Source organism: Haliotis cracherodii, unplaced genomic scaffold (genome assembly GCF_022045235.1).
Source record: "Haliotis cracherodii isolate W230 unplaced genomic scaffold, xgHalCrac1.p SCAF_11, whole genome shotgun sequence".
Taxonomy (NCBI): Eukaryota; Metazoa; Mollusca; class Gastropoda; order Lepetellida; family Haliotidae; genus Haliotis; species Haliotis cracherodii.
In genome coordinates this window covers 18,708,150-18,721,718 of record NW_027266266.1, presented here as the reverse complement: position 1 = coordinate 18,721,718, position 13,569 = coordinate 18,708,150, and the positions used below count along the sequence as shown (strand labels likewise).

The following is a 13,569-nucleotide window of genomic DNA, read 5'->3' as shown; positions in this document are numbered from 1 at the left end:
AGAATTATTTCACCTTAAGATGTAATAGGTATTAGTATAACACTATTTTGACTGATGCTCATAATAGTAATACTTGTTTATTAATACTTTTTTGGATTGTATTTGATGATCAGAAGTTTCAGTTTGTTAGTCCATAATAGTAACTTTCATTGATATGATGCATGGATGAGTTATACAGTATGTCTTATGTAAATGCATAAGATGCTGTTGCCAAAGAGTAAATATACGAGCTAATATACTGAACCGCAAAAGAAACGTCATCATGGATAGATATATGAGAAACCTTATTTGTCCAAACACTGTAAACATACTTCGAGACATATTAAAAAGATGAAACTTGGCAAAACTGATCATCAAGGTTGAAATTAAAGTGTCAAATGTTCTTAAGTGAAACACAACACTAGTCTCTGAGAAAATTGCATCACAAGTCAGGATCTCGTGTGTCCGCCATGTGCATTGAAGACTGCCGTGAAATGTCGATACATGGAATGGATGAGGCGGTTGATGAAGGCCATAGGCACTTGAGCCCACACTCTTGAGGAACGCCTGACGCAGTTCAGCTGCAGTTGTCGGCCTTGGTCGGACGTCATTCAGTCGTCTTTGAATCTCGTCCTACAGGTGCTCAATGGGATTTAAATCGGGACTGAGGGCGGGTCACTGCATGGGTCTGATGCCATTCTGCTGGAGGAAGTCTTTTGTTGCTCTCGCAGTGTGGGCATGGGCGATATCAAGCTGAAACTCGTGGTTGCGGCGACGTGCCAAATGGGGTATGGCGTGTGGTCTTAAGACTTGATCAATGTACCCAGCTGCCATGACACCATTGCAACTCCCTGGACCGATGTCCTGGAAGACCACAGGGCCGACCCTTTGTGCAAGACCAATTCCACCCCACACAATAATGCTCGGACCACCCAACGAGTCTCTCTCAAAAACACAAGCATCCGAATAACGTTCTCCGCGGCGTCACCAGACTCTCTCTCTCTCTCTGTCTGCCATCTGCTGTTGAGATACAGTAACGGCTCTCGTCTGAGAAGCGGACTCTTCTCCACTGCTAGTGGCGCCAATGCTGGTGTTGTGTTGCCCAATGAAGACGTCCCGGCGATGACGTGGTGTCAAAACGGGTCCTCGGTGTGGCCCGTGACAGTGGAGGTGTCCGCAGCAGTAACAAAGCGATCTTGAAGATGCTGTCGCACAATCTGACATTCCTGACGTCTGGTGGTGACCCTTGGTCTTCTACTACGTGGTCGGTCATCTGTGGTGTTGGTGGTCTGGTACCGTTGCTGGAGCCTGTATATGGTCCTTACGTGGACTTAAAATGCATTGGCTACTTGCCGGGCGGTTTGTCCAGCTTGCAATCGTCCAAGGGCTTGGTGTCGCTGATTTCTTGTCAATCTTGGCATGTGGCAGCAATTCAATAACGAACGAATGTTATCCGATCTGGGTGGATTGTTATAGGGCAAGAAATGGGGGTGCGCATGTGGATTTCAATTTGCACGGAATTCACGTGCATCTGGTTACCATGGCCGTTGCCGTGATGCGTTTGGGCGATCGGTTTTATTGTCATCTGCTTTGTTTTTTTATCATCAAATTTATTTTTTTCCGGACAAGGTAATGTTAAATTTTAGAAACTTTGACAAAAATTCCCCAGATATTTAAAGGATACTTGTTCATGTATTGTGACTTGGGGTGACGTTTCTTTTGCGGTTCAGTATATGTACATTTGTTTCTTGTAAGAAGGTTAATGTTATGGCAATTCAATATATGTAAATGTAAGTGTATTTGTTTTATCTTGTTAACCTTTCGTCACACAGACATGAATAACCTTTGATGATCATGAGTCTGAGTTTTAGGTATATACTGGCTTTGTTATGTTGTTAATGTCATTTATTCATGAGTGAACTCGATAGCACATGTACGGTGGCCCATACCCGCCACTGTTGAGATCATTTTTCACTGTATGCCTCTATATTTTGTCTGGCGGCCGCCAGATACTTCCACTAGTGAGATAAAATATAGAGGTTTACAGCGGAAAATGATCTCACCAGTGGAAGTATCTGGCTGCCGCTAAACAAAGATCTGAGGACACTCCATTACGGGTCACGTCACAACGACCTTTCACATTCCAACTGCCACTTTCATGATCTGGTAAGCGACGCTTTGATTGGTCGGATGAAAGGTCGTTCTGACGTGACCCGTAATGGGATGTCCTCAGATCTTTGTTTCGCGAGAGTGAGAACTAAGATCTGATTTTTATGAGATTGTGTATGAACAAAAGAAACACACAACATATGATTGACCAGAAACATGTTATCATCGTAATGGACACAACACTCCCCACTGAAATAAACTCGTTGACAGCATGATCTTCTTCACACTCATGACAACATAGGCTCCAAATTAACCGAGGCAATTCATGTATGCCTTCATACAGATATTTATTGATTGTGAAAAATGTTTCCCACAGGGTCAAGGTGTTATGTGTAGGAGAAACCATGTCTCCGAGGGATTACTAGAGATTGTAAACCCTCACATGAGGGACGTTCCCGAATGTGAGGGTTTACAATCTCTTGTAATCTCGAGGAGACATGGTTTGTCCAACTTATAACCCAACTCATCGCATAGACAACGTTTTTTAATTAAACAAGTGTAATAAAAAACTCTCAAATGTATAACCTGTATCGGAGATGAAATATCGCCTGCAGTCGTGAACGCCGTTCAATGAAACTGGTGACCTCAGCACGTGGGTTTCGCAACAGTGCGAAATCTGCACGTGCGTCTCGTAGGCTGTTCGTAGTTTTTGTTCTATCAAGGGTTTACACTGATTGTAAGCCCTCCTGCAAGCTGTTACAATCGTTGTAATTCCGCCTACGAGGTGTTATCACAATTTCAAAAACGCCATATCGAGTTACACAAACAGCCAGTAGGTTTATAAGTAATTTGTGACATCTCAGCGACACCTTGAGGTTAGATGACTGTGTAAATGTTTTCCCACACTGACTACACTCCGGAGGCTTGACACCTGTGTCTGAAGGTTAGATGACTGTGCAAATGTTTTCCCACACTGACTACACTCCGGAGGCTTGACACCTGTGTCTGAAGGTTAGATGACTGTGCAAATGTTTTCCCACACTGACTACACTCCGGTGGCTTGACTACACTCTTGAGGTTGCCTGAAGGTTAGATGGCTGTGTAAACGTCACTACACTTGTATGATTTGGCCTCACTGTCAACAGTCCTAGGTCTCTGAAGGTTACCCGATTGTGTAAATTCCTTCTCAGACTCACTATTTTCATCAAGTTTAATGCGACTGTGACATCTCATGTGCGTCTTGAGGTTACTTGATTGTGTAAATTCTTTCCCACACTCACTACATTGATATGGTTTGACACCAGTGTGACATCTCATGTGCGCCTTGAGGTTGCCTGATTGTGTAAATGCCTTCCCACACTCTAAACACTTGTAAGGCTTGTCACCACTGTGACACCTCATATGTTGCTTCAGGTCACCTGACTCAGTAAAAGATCTCCTACACTCACTACATTGATAAGGCTTGACACCACTGTGACATCTCATGTGCGTCTTGAGGTTACTTGATTGTGTAAATTCTTTCCCACACTCACTACATTGATATGGTTTGTCACCACTGTGACATCTCATGTGCGTCTTGAGGTTGCCTGATTGTGTAAATGCCTTCCCACACTCTAAACACTTGTAAGGCTTGTCACCACTGTGACACCTCATATGTTGCTTCAGGTCATCTGACTCAGTAAAAGATCTCCTACACTCACTACATTGATAACATTCAATGCCACTGTGACATTTCAAGTGCATCTTGAGGCTATAAGATCGTGTAAATCCTTTCCCACACTCATCACACTTAAAAGGCTTGACGTCCATGTGACACTTTGTATGTTGCTTCAGGTCACCTGACTCTGTGAATTCTTTCCCACACTCATCACACTTATAAGACGTGACTTCCATGTGACACTCTGTATGTTGGTTCAGGTCACCTGACTCTGTAAATTCTTCCCCACACTCATCACACTTATAAGGCGTGACTTCCATGTGACACTTCATGTGTTTCTGCAAACCAGTTGATCGTACGAATGCCTTGCCACACTCACCACACTCATACGCCTTGACATCACTGTGGCTCCTCATGTGTGTCTGCAGGTTTCCCGATTTTGCAAACATCTTCCCACACTCACCACACTGAAATGGTCGGACCCCTGTGTGACCCATCATGTGATGCTGCAAGCTACCTGATGCAACAAATGCCATCCCACACTCGCTACATTTATAAGGCTTGATACCACTGTGACTCCTCATGTGTATACTAAGGGCACCTGATTGTGCAAATGCCTTCCCACACTCACCACACTGATACGGACGGACTCCATTGTGATACCTCATGTGCATCTTAAGCTCAGATGCTAGAACAAAGGCTTTCCCACACTCACTACACTTGTGTGGGCGGACGCCATTGTGATACTTCATGTGTTTCTGCAAATAAGCTGCTTGTATAAATGTTTTCCCACACTCTGTGCACTCAAAAGGTTTTTCCCCATGTAGTTTCATGTGTCTTTCTAGGTCATGTGAGCTTGTAAATGTTTTCCTACACTCCTTACATGGAATAGGCTTGACTCCACTGTGAAGTCTCATGTGTTTCTGCAGGTGTCCTAATTGTGTATATGCTTTCCCACACTCTGTACATGAATAAGGTCTTTCTCCACTGTGATGTCTCATGTGTGTCTTCAGGGTTCCTAATTGTGTAAATGTTTTCTCACACTCACTGCACGAATAAGGTCTTTCTCCATTGTGACACCTCATGTGTGTCTTCAGGTGACCAGCTTCGGTAAATGTTTTCTCACACTCTGTACATGAATAAGGCCTTACTCCACTGTGCAGCCTCATATGTGTCTTCAGGGTTCCTAACCGTTTAAATGTTTTCTTGCACTCCCTGCACGAATAAGGTCTCACTCCAATGTGACGCCTCATATGTGTCTTTAGGTGTTCTAGTTGAGTAAATGTTATCCCACACTCCTTACATGGAAAAGGCTGGATTTCTGTGTGACAGGTCATGTGTGTCTGCAGTTTACTTGGTGCATTGAATCCCTCCCCACACTCCCCACACTCAAGGAGTGGCCGTCTCTGATGCTGTTTGTGTCTCCCGGGATTAGCTGTTTCTGCTCCGTCACCTCCAGTGTTTGCATCTTCATTAAGGACATTGTTGCTGTCCTCTTCTGGGTCCTCTATCTCCCCACTGATGTCACTGATGTTAACGCTCTTAGTGCCTCTCTTCTGGACTGCCATCTCCCCCCTGAAGTTAACGCCCTTAGTGTCACTCTTTTGCTTCTGTCTCTGGCTCTCTACATTCCTACTAAAGTCACTGATGTTAACGCCCTTAGTGTCAATCTTTTGCTTCTGGGTCACCATCTCCCCACTGAAGTCACTGATGTTAACGCCCTTAGTGTCATGCTTCTGGCTCTCACTGATGTTAACGCCCTTGGTGTCATGCTTCTGGCTCTCACTGATGTTAACGCCCTTGGTGTCATGCTTCTGGCTTTCACTGAAGTCAGTGCCCTTAGTGTCATGCTTCTGCTTCTGGCTAGCTATCTCCCCATTAAAGTCACAAAGATTAATGCCCTGAGTGTTCACTATGAACCTCAACTGAGCTGTCAGTTTTCCTCCATGCATCTTTTTCAGATGTTTCCACAAGAACACCACAGATGAGAACCCAAGATCACAGCTGTCACACGGGTACATGTCTGGAAAAGGAAGATCAAGACAAAAGCTATTGTAATGTTTGATACTACCTGATAGGGGACAAGTTCAGCATGTACTTGTCATACCTGAAAAGTTTGATGAAAAAATATTTAACGGTTTCTGAGTTATGCTCCGGAAACGCAACATGACGGATGGACGGAGCCCGTTTCTATATCCCCCGCCAACTTTGTTGGGCGGGGCATAATTAACAAGGAGAGAGCACAATTGGTACCCTCAGTGAAATATTGACTTGTATCCTTTACCAATGCAGCTTCTCTACTTGCATTATCATTGTAGTGTTTACCTTCAGTGTGCCCCTCTTGGAGTGTAAGTTGTCTCTCGATACCAAGGTTCCTTGCATACTTGTGTCCATACCATACAAGCAGCTCGCAACCAACACCGATCTTCTTGTAGGCTCTGTAGTAGATATGCCCATTGTATTGAAATGCTGTCAGATTCTGTTCTTCCTCTGTACGAGCACAGTTGACATATCTCATCCAGTTGGCTGTGTGGCAGTGTTGGCCATCTACAAAGTGGGAAGCTTGTCCATCTGTGTGGATCTGATTGAAAGCAAATACAAAATACACTATAGATGACAAGGTGTGATGAGAACTCCTTTTAGCCCACAGCATCTGCATGGTTTAAGAATAATCCAAACACTATGAAATGTATTAATATGAATGACAATTAGACTATGTTAATTTCAGCATGCACATACTAAGACTTATTACAACACAATATGTATTGATAAAGTTAAAATCAGTCAAACAGCTGATTTTAGTGGTTTTCCTGAAGTGTTTTTCTAATAGTGAGTGAGTGAGTTGGGTTTAACGCCGCTTTTAAAAGTATTTCAGTTATATTGCGACGTGTCAGCTTAACTTGGGAGGAAAGCTCGAAGTGATGCCGGTCTCAGCAGGTCTCAAGTCCACCACTTCGGTGAAAGCCAAGAGCACGGGTATGGTTCTAACAAACCTAGAAACATCATCAGGGCAAACCGGGATTCGAACCCACAACCATAGGTTTCTGGCGTGTCCAAGGGATGTAACTCTGCACAGCGAATCGCGGCGCCTTAGATGACTGGGCCACCCGTGGCCCACCCCCGTTTTTCTGATAATTGTATTTGAGCAAATCTTGGGACTCAAGCGGATTTTTTATGGACATTAAGGTATCACAGAAAAGAATCTTTGGTCACAGATTTTGGTCATGCATATTCTCTCCTAAAAAAGTATGGGATATTTGAAAAAGAAGATGGTAAGAGAAATACAAAAAGGATTTGGTTTGTTCGTTTGTTAGCAATATTCCAGCTATATGACGGCGGCCTGTAAATAATCAAGTTTGGACCAGACAATCCAGTGATTGACATCATGAGCATCGATCCACGCAATTGGGATTGACGACACGCATCAACCAAGTCAGCGAGCCTAACCACCTGATCCCATTAGTCGCCTCTTATGACAATGGATTGAGTGATAGTGATGGATGATAAGAAAAAGGAAGAACTAGGTGTGACATGACAATCAACAGAACATGTTGACAATGAATTGTAAGGGCGCTGACAGCCAAGAAAGAAGTTGTGTAGTAAAAAATGAATGTTTGAGATGAGTGTCAAGTCCCAAAGATTGGCCAAACATCTGTGTATATGGTTTGGCATGGTCCGAATCAAACTCCCAGTGACAATTTGAGGGAGTCTTGTCCACTGGTCTTGCACCTTCCATGGACAATACACAGTCATATTAGCATTATAACGTATTTGACGCAATAATTTCCTGAAAAACTCGCAAAGATTTCATACTAGTATTAACTAACACAGTAAATTCACTAAGGACATCATAATTCAGGCTGAGTATCTACAATATTTGAAAAAAAATATATAAAAATAAATAAATAAATAAATAAATATATATATATAAAAAAAAAAAAATAAATAAAATAAAATAAAAAATAAATAAATAAAAATAAAAGATAGATAGATAGATAGATAGATAGATAGATAGATAGATAGATAGATAGATAGATAGATAGATAGATAGATAAATAAATAAATACTGCTCTTGCACCTTCCATAGACAATACGCAGTCATATTAGCATTATAACGTATTTGACGCAATAATTTCCTGAAAAACACGCAAAGATTTCATACTAGTATTAACTAACACAGTAACTTCACTAAAGACATCTAAATTCAGGCTGAGTATCTACAATATTTGAAAAACATATCAGTTTAAGAAAAAAACAACTCTACAAACTTTCAGAATTAAATGAGACTGAAACAACTTCCATAAAATAGAAACAACTGTATAAGTTTAAAGAAAATCAATTTTTGTAAAGGACTCCCCTCAAAATATGTGGTCAGTCATTATGACTCCCATTTTTACAAGCTTATGTAAAACCCTCAATGCAGCATGCATAATGGGAACAGTGTTGACGAAACATATGGTCATCTTTTTCATTTTTCATAACGAACACGTATTTGATGTTTAATGAAGTATTAAAATGGCAAAAAGTACATTTCTATGATTTCTGACAGTATTTTAGTACCAAACATACTTGCCAACTGTATCCTGATGCATGAGCAGTGTCCTCATCTTGGATGGAGTCTCCCTCGTACGGCCCAAAGCAGGTGCGTGGACCAAAGTCCCGAGACGCCCAAACTCCAAGACCAGCGCCTGGGATCCCAGATTCCTCAATCTCCAGACCAACAGGCATCGTTTTCCACGCTCGGTCTGAGCTTCCGGGTGTTTCCTGAAATCATTCCACGTTTGAAAATACATTGTACTTGTGTTTACTTCCATAGAGAGAATGTCAGTGTGTCACTGTCTTATACTGATTACAGCTCATACTGTCGTTCGTTGTTTGTCACTCAGTCATACACCTCTGCATTTCTAAAATCTTTTTTGAAACAAGAGGGCTATAAATGCCGGAGTATACTACATATACTGCCTCTAAAACTGATTATTTATTTATTTATTTATTTATTTATTTATTTATTTATTTATTTATTTATTTATTTATTTATTTATTTATTTATTTATTTATTTATTTATTTATTTATTTATTTATTTATTGCTATAGGTTTTCAACAAAGTGGCAAATGTCTACATCTGCTTCACTTTTAGATTTTCTACCTAATGAAGCTATTCTGACATGAAGTAACTGATATCATGTTCATAGTGTCATACAACCCTTGTCAAAACCCTTTTAGTACAGAAGAAACTGTCGATACCTGGGCATTAAGGCTGTAGTTTAACACCGTCATTAACAATATTCCAGTTATATGACAGAGGTTTGTAAATAATCAAGTCTGGATCAGACAGTCCAGTGATTGATGTTGTGAACATTGATCCACACAATTGGGATACAATGACATGCATCAACCAAGTCAGCGAGCCTGACCACCCGATCCTGTCAGTTGCCTCTTACGGCCATCAATGTCGCCTGTTACAACTATCATGGTTAGTGAAAACCTACTCAAACCTGGATCTTCATGGGTGAAGACATAAAGTAGAACAAGCAGAGTTCAGTGTGAATCAGAGTTTGTTGTGAAATTCTGACTATTTATAAAGAATTGTATATATGAATAACTAACAAATACTGATAAAAAAACTTCACTCACTTGGATCTACTTCAATAATGTTTTCTAATGGTACATTCTAAAAAGACCATTATTATCCATCAGTGTACATGGAGACTACCTGGGTGTCTGCCACCATGAGAAGAGGTCCGTGTACTGAACAGTCCCCTTCATATTCCTTGTTGCAGTCCTGGCAATCTGAGGTACAACACAGGGGTTACTGTATTAGCTTTTTCAATATGCTTGCTTCAGTACCTGACATGATGCCTACACACAAACGTGTGCTTGCTTCAATACCTGACATGATACGTACACACAAACGTGTTCTATCTTCAGAACTTGACATGATGCCTACAAACAAACATGTGCTCTCTTCAGTACATGACATGAAGCCTACACACAAACATGTGCTCTCTTCAGTACATGACATGAAGCCTACACACAAACATGTGCTCTCTTCAGTACATGACATGAAGCCTACACACAAACATGTGCTCTCTTCCATACATGACATGAAGCCTACACACAAACATGTCCTCTCTTCCATACATGACATGAAGCCTACACAAAAACATGTGCTTGCTTCAGTACCTTACATGAAGCCTACACACAAACATGTGCTCTCTTCAGTACATGACATGAAGCCTACACACAAACATGTGCTCTCTTCAGAACTTGACATGAAGCCTACACACAAACACGTGCTCTCTTCAGTACATGACATGATGCCTACACACAAACATGTGCTCTCTTCAGTACATGACATGAAGCCTACACACAAACATGTGCTCTCTTCAGAACTTGACATGATGCCTACACACAAACATGTGCTCTCTTCAGTACATTACATGAAGCCTACACACAAACATGTGCTCTCTTCAGTACATGACATGATGCCTACACACAAACATGTGCTTTCTTCAGTACATTACATGAAGCCTACACACAAACATGTGCTCTCTTCACTACATGACATGATGCCTACACACAAACATGTGCTCTCTTCAGTACATGATATGAAGCCTACACACAAACATGTGCTCTCTTCAGAACTTGACATGAAGCCTATACACAAACACGTGCTCTCTTCAGTACATGACATGATGCCTACACACAAACATGTGCTCTCTTCAGTACATGACATGATGCCTACACACAAACATGTGCTTGCTTCAGTACCTTACATGATGCCTACACACAAACATGTGCTCTCATTCTCTTCAATGTAAACCTTCTCACCTTTCACCTTGCCGTCATAAAGCTGGAAAAGTGCGCATCAAACTACAGAGACCTTACTGACACAGAAATGTTACTTACACAGAAAAGCTACTTACACAGAAATGTTACTTACACGGAAAAGCTACTTACACAGACATGTTATTTACACAGAAATTCTACTTACACAGAAATGTTACCGACACGGAAATGTTACCGACATAGAAATATATCTGACACAGAAATGTTACTTACACAGAAAAGCTACTTTCACAGACATGTTACTTACACAGATATGTTACTTACACAGAAATGTTACTTACACAGAAATGTTACTTACACAGAAAACGGTCATCACCTGGTGCCTCAACTTCCATGTAATTATTCTGGAGTCTCTCACACACTGGAGAAGACGGACTTTCTCCACATGGCTCCCGTTTCACCTGAAATTCCACATCATGAACACATGATATTATGCATAGTTGTAATTTTTTAACATTGTAGTCCCCATACTAAGTGTCATTACTTAAAAGTAACTGAGTCTTAACAAGACAAACCAGTGACTAATACTCCAGCAGTAGGATGAAGGCCATTAAATAATCTTGTCTTGTCAGTGGTCGACATTGTGATGACAACAATCCAGGCCGTTAGGGTACGAGCATCAACTATCCACCAATTTGTGAGTGAGTGAGTATGGTTTTACGCCACTCTTAGCAATATTCCAGCCATATCACGGCTGGCGACACCAGAAATGGGCTTCACACATTGTACCCATGGCGGAAAAAGAACCCGGGTCTTCGATGTGACGAGCGAACGCTTTAACCACTAGGCTGCCCCACCGCCCCTCAATAAATCTATGGGTGTGACTACCTGATCTGCTTTGTCGCCTCTTACAACCAGTACAGTTGCTTGCACAAATTCTAACCCGTAAATCCCCATCCTGATTGCAATGATTTTCATTGAAATGTGACACGTTAATTAGAGATCATAATTTTTGTGATCACATTAATTTGATTTGTTTTGGGGTGTTTGACAGTGTTTGATAGTTAAAAAACAGACATAACATGAATGAGATTGGATTCTTGTGGTACTTACAATAAAGTCCATCTTTAAAGTTCTTCATCCACGAAGAAAGTATAACACCCTTCTCTGTAACCTGAACATCATAAAGAAATAATCAGAAAGTAGACATCGCTGTACAGTGGCCTGAAAAATACATGCCAAAACATTACAAGCCAGACAGCAAATTAACAGTCAAATGATGAGTGTGTTTAATCATCAAATCGCACATAGCATGAACGCTGATCAATCAGTTATTATCTTTAGTGAGTGAGTGAGTATGGTCTTACACCACTTATAGCAATATTCCAGCAATATCACGGTGGGCGACACCAGAAATGGGAGTCATACATGTACCCACGTCGGGAATCGAACCCAGGTTTTTCGGCGAGACGAGTGAACGCTTTAACCACTAGGCTACCCGACCGCCCCAGTTATTACCTTTAAACATGTTAAAGTTAGTCAAGAAGGGGATGTTTATCTTCTTAGTTCTATATCATCACAGTTACTCATTTCTCAGAACTAAAGTTTGAAAGAAAAGCTATAAAACGTATTTACTTCTTCATAACACAGCCCCAGATTTCAACTGAGTTTTTCAGGAAAGAACCGGGCATTTTGATCAATCTCGAATGAGTAAGGATGAACAACTTATTTATTATAATTAGGAGAGACGTAAAGAAGAATTTGTTCCGGCATATATCTTATCCTTACTTAGTACTCCAAATTTTCGATGACTCTCAAAGAAGTCAATCTAGAATGGTTCCGGGTTGGGCCGTTTTGGCATGGGACCATAGTGTATTATTTGTATTGCACTTTTCACCCCAGGACGAAGTCTCGTTCACTGAAACCACAACTTTCAATATAGACACATCCCTCGAAGTCAACACCATCAACGACAACATGGAAAGCTGACCTGGTGTGCACCATGTAGATTAACCTATACTCTGTGTTTTTAGGTAATCTTTTGACTGTCAGAACCCATCACTACATACATATAAACACCCACTAAGATGCATGCACCTTTCTTACAACACGTATGATGAACACGTGTATTAGGCTAATAGAGCACATTAGATTAACCAGACTTGGCATTTGTATTAAACATGCAACCCACCGCCTGTGTCTTGTGGTCCCTTGTAAACAAGCCGGCGCAGGCATGGGCTGGTAACCCAGTTGCGATTGGGTTTAGCTAAAACGGCCATGCCATTAAACGGCCATTGACAAACCTTAGTAAAACGGCCAAGAATGCGGGAAAGCATAAGTATGTTTCTAATACACGTACGCGTTTAATTTTCAGTTCGCATTATTAATATATATATACAACATACAGGAAGCCGCCAACCCTTCAAGTTGAAACGCTGTTGGTACGTGGGATTCTGTGTGTGTGTGTGTGTGTGTGTGTTCGTGTGTGTGTGTGTGTGTGTGTGGTGACTGTTGGTTGCCGTCACATAATATGACTTGTCGCGGTCAGTAAGGAAATGCATTCTGTTGTCATCCACCGTAACTATCATGTTGCGTGATTAACACAGGTATGATTAGTAAGTCTTTCTTGGAAATAAAATCAGCAAGTCGCAGACGTAGTTACATGAGACTGCGTTTGTGCCATCAGTAACTATTTGCTTGAAGGAAGTTATTTGGTGTATATTACAGAATTTTCTCTTTATTTCCTAGGCAGGTACAACGATGTTTCAGATTGTTTTAATAGAATTCAGTTGCCGCATGTATTACCGTAAAAACGCCAGTCTACTTGAACTTGGTTTCGTTGCTAGGATTTAATGTGCGTTCTTTGCTGTAAATTTTGTGTATTTTGTTTGCAACCTGTGCTAATTGATGACAGAGAGCATCTTATTGGGTTGATAAAGGGAGCATGTCTGTCTCAGTGGCCCGTATAATCAGGAGCGACGCTTGCCAAATAATTACAGGGGTCCACAAACGGTTGGGGACACAGTGGTGATGT

At 41.3% G+C, this 13,569-nt stretch overlaps 1 protein-coding gene across 1 annotated transcript; it reads right to left on the bottom strand.

The window, feature by feature from the left end:
- Nucleotides 1-2,598: 2,598 nt before the first annotated feature.
- On the bottom strand, nt 2,599-12,776 carry LOC139456287 (zinc finger protein 420-like). The gene is made up of 7 exons (XM_071237908.1): nt 12,727-12,776; nt 11,649-11,709; nt 10,894-10,996; nt 9,460-9,536; nt 8,315-8,509; nt 6,071-6,326; nt 2,599-5,768 (listed from the first exon to the last, which is right to left on the bottom strand). The coding sequence occupies exons 2-7, from the start codon at nt 11,658-11,660 to the stop codon at nt 3,178-3,180; spliced, it is 3,234 nt and encodes a 1,077-aa protein (XP_071094009.1). The 5' UTR covers nt 11,661-11,709; nt 12,727-12,776; the 3' UTR covers nt 2,599-3,177.
- Between the last annotated feature and the right edge of the window lie 793 nt (nt 12,777-13,569).

Excerpts from the sequence above, each read along its gene's own strand:
- LOC139456287 (XM_071237908.1), bottom strand. Across the intron at positions 9,537-10,893 it reads AGGTGATGACCGTTTTCTGT|ATTGCCAGGACTGCAACAAG; the intron begins GTAAGTAACATT and ends GTTGTACCTCAG. Across the intron at positions 6,327-8,314 it reads CATCAGGATACAGTTGGCAA|ATCCACACAGATGGACAAGC; the intron begins GTATGTTTGGTA and ends GCTTTCAATCAG.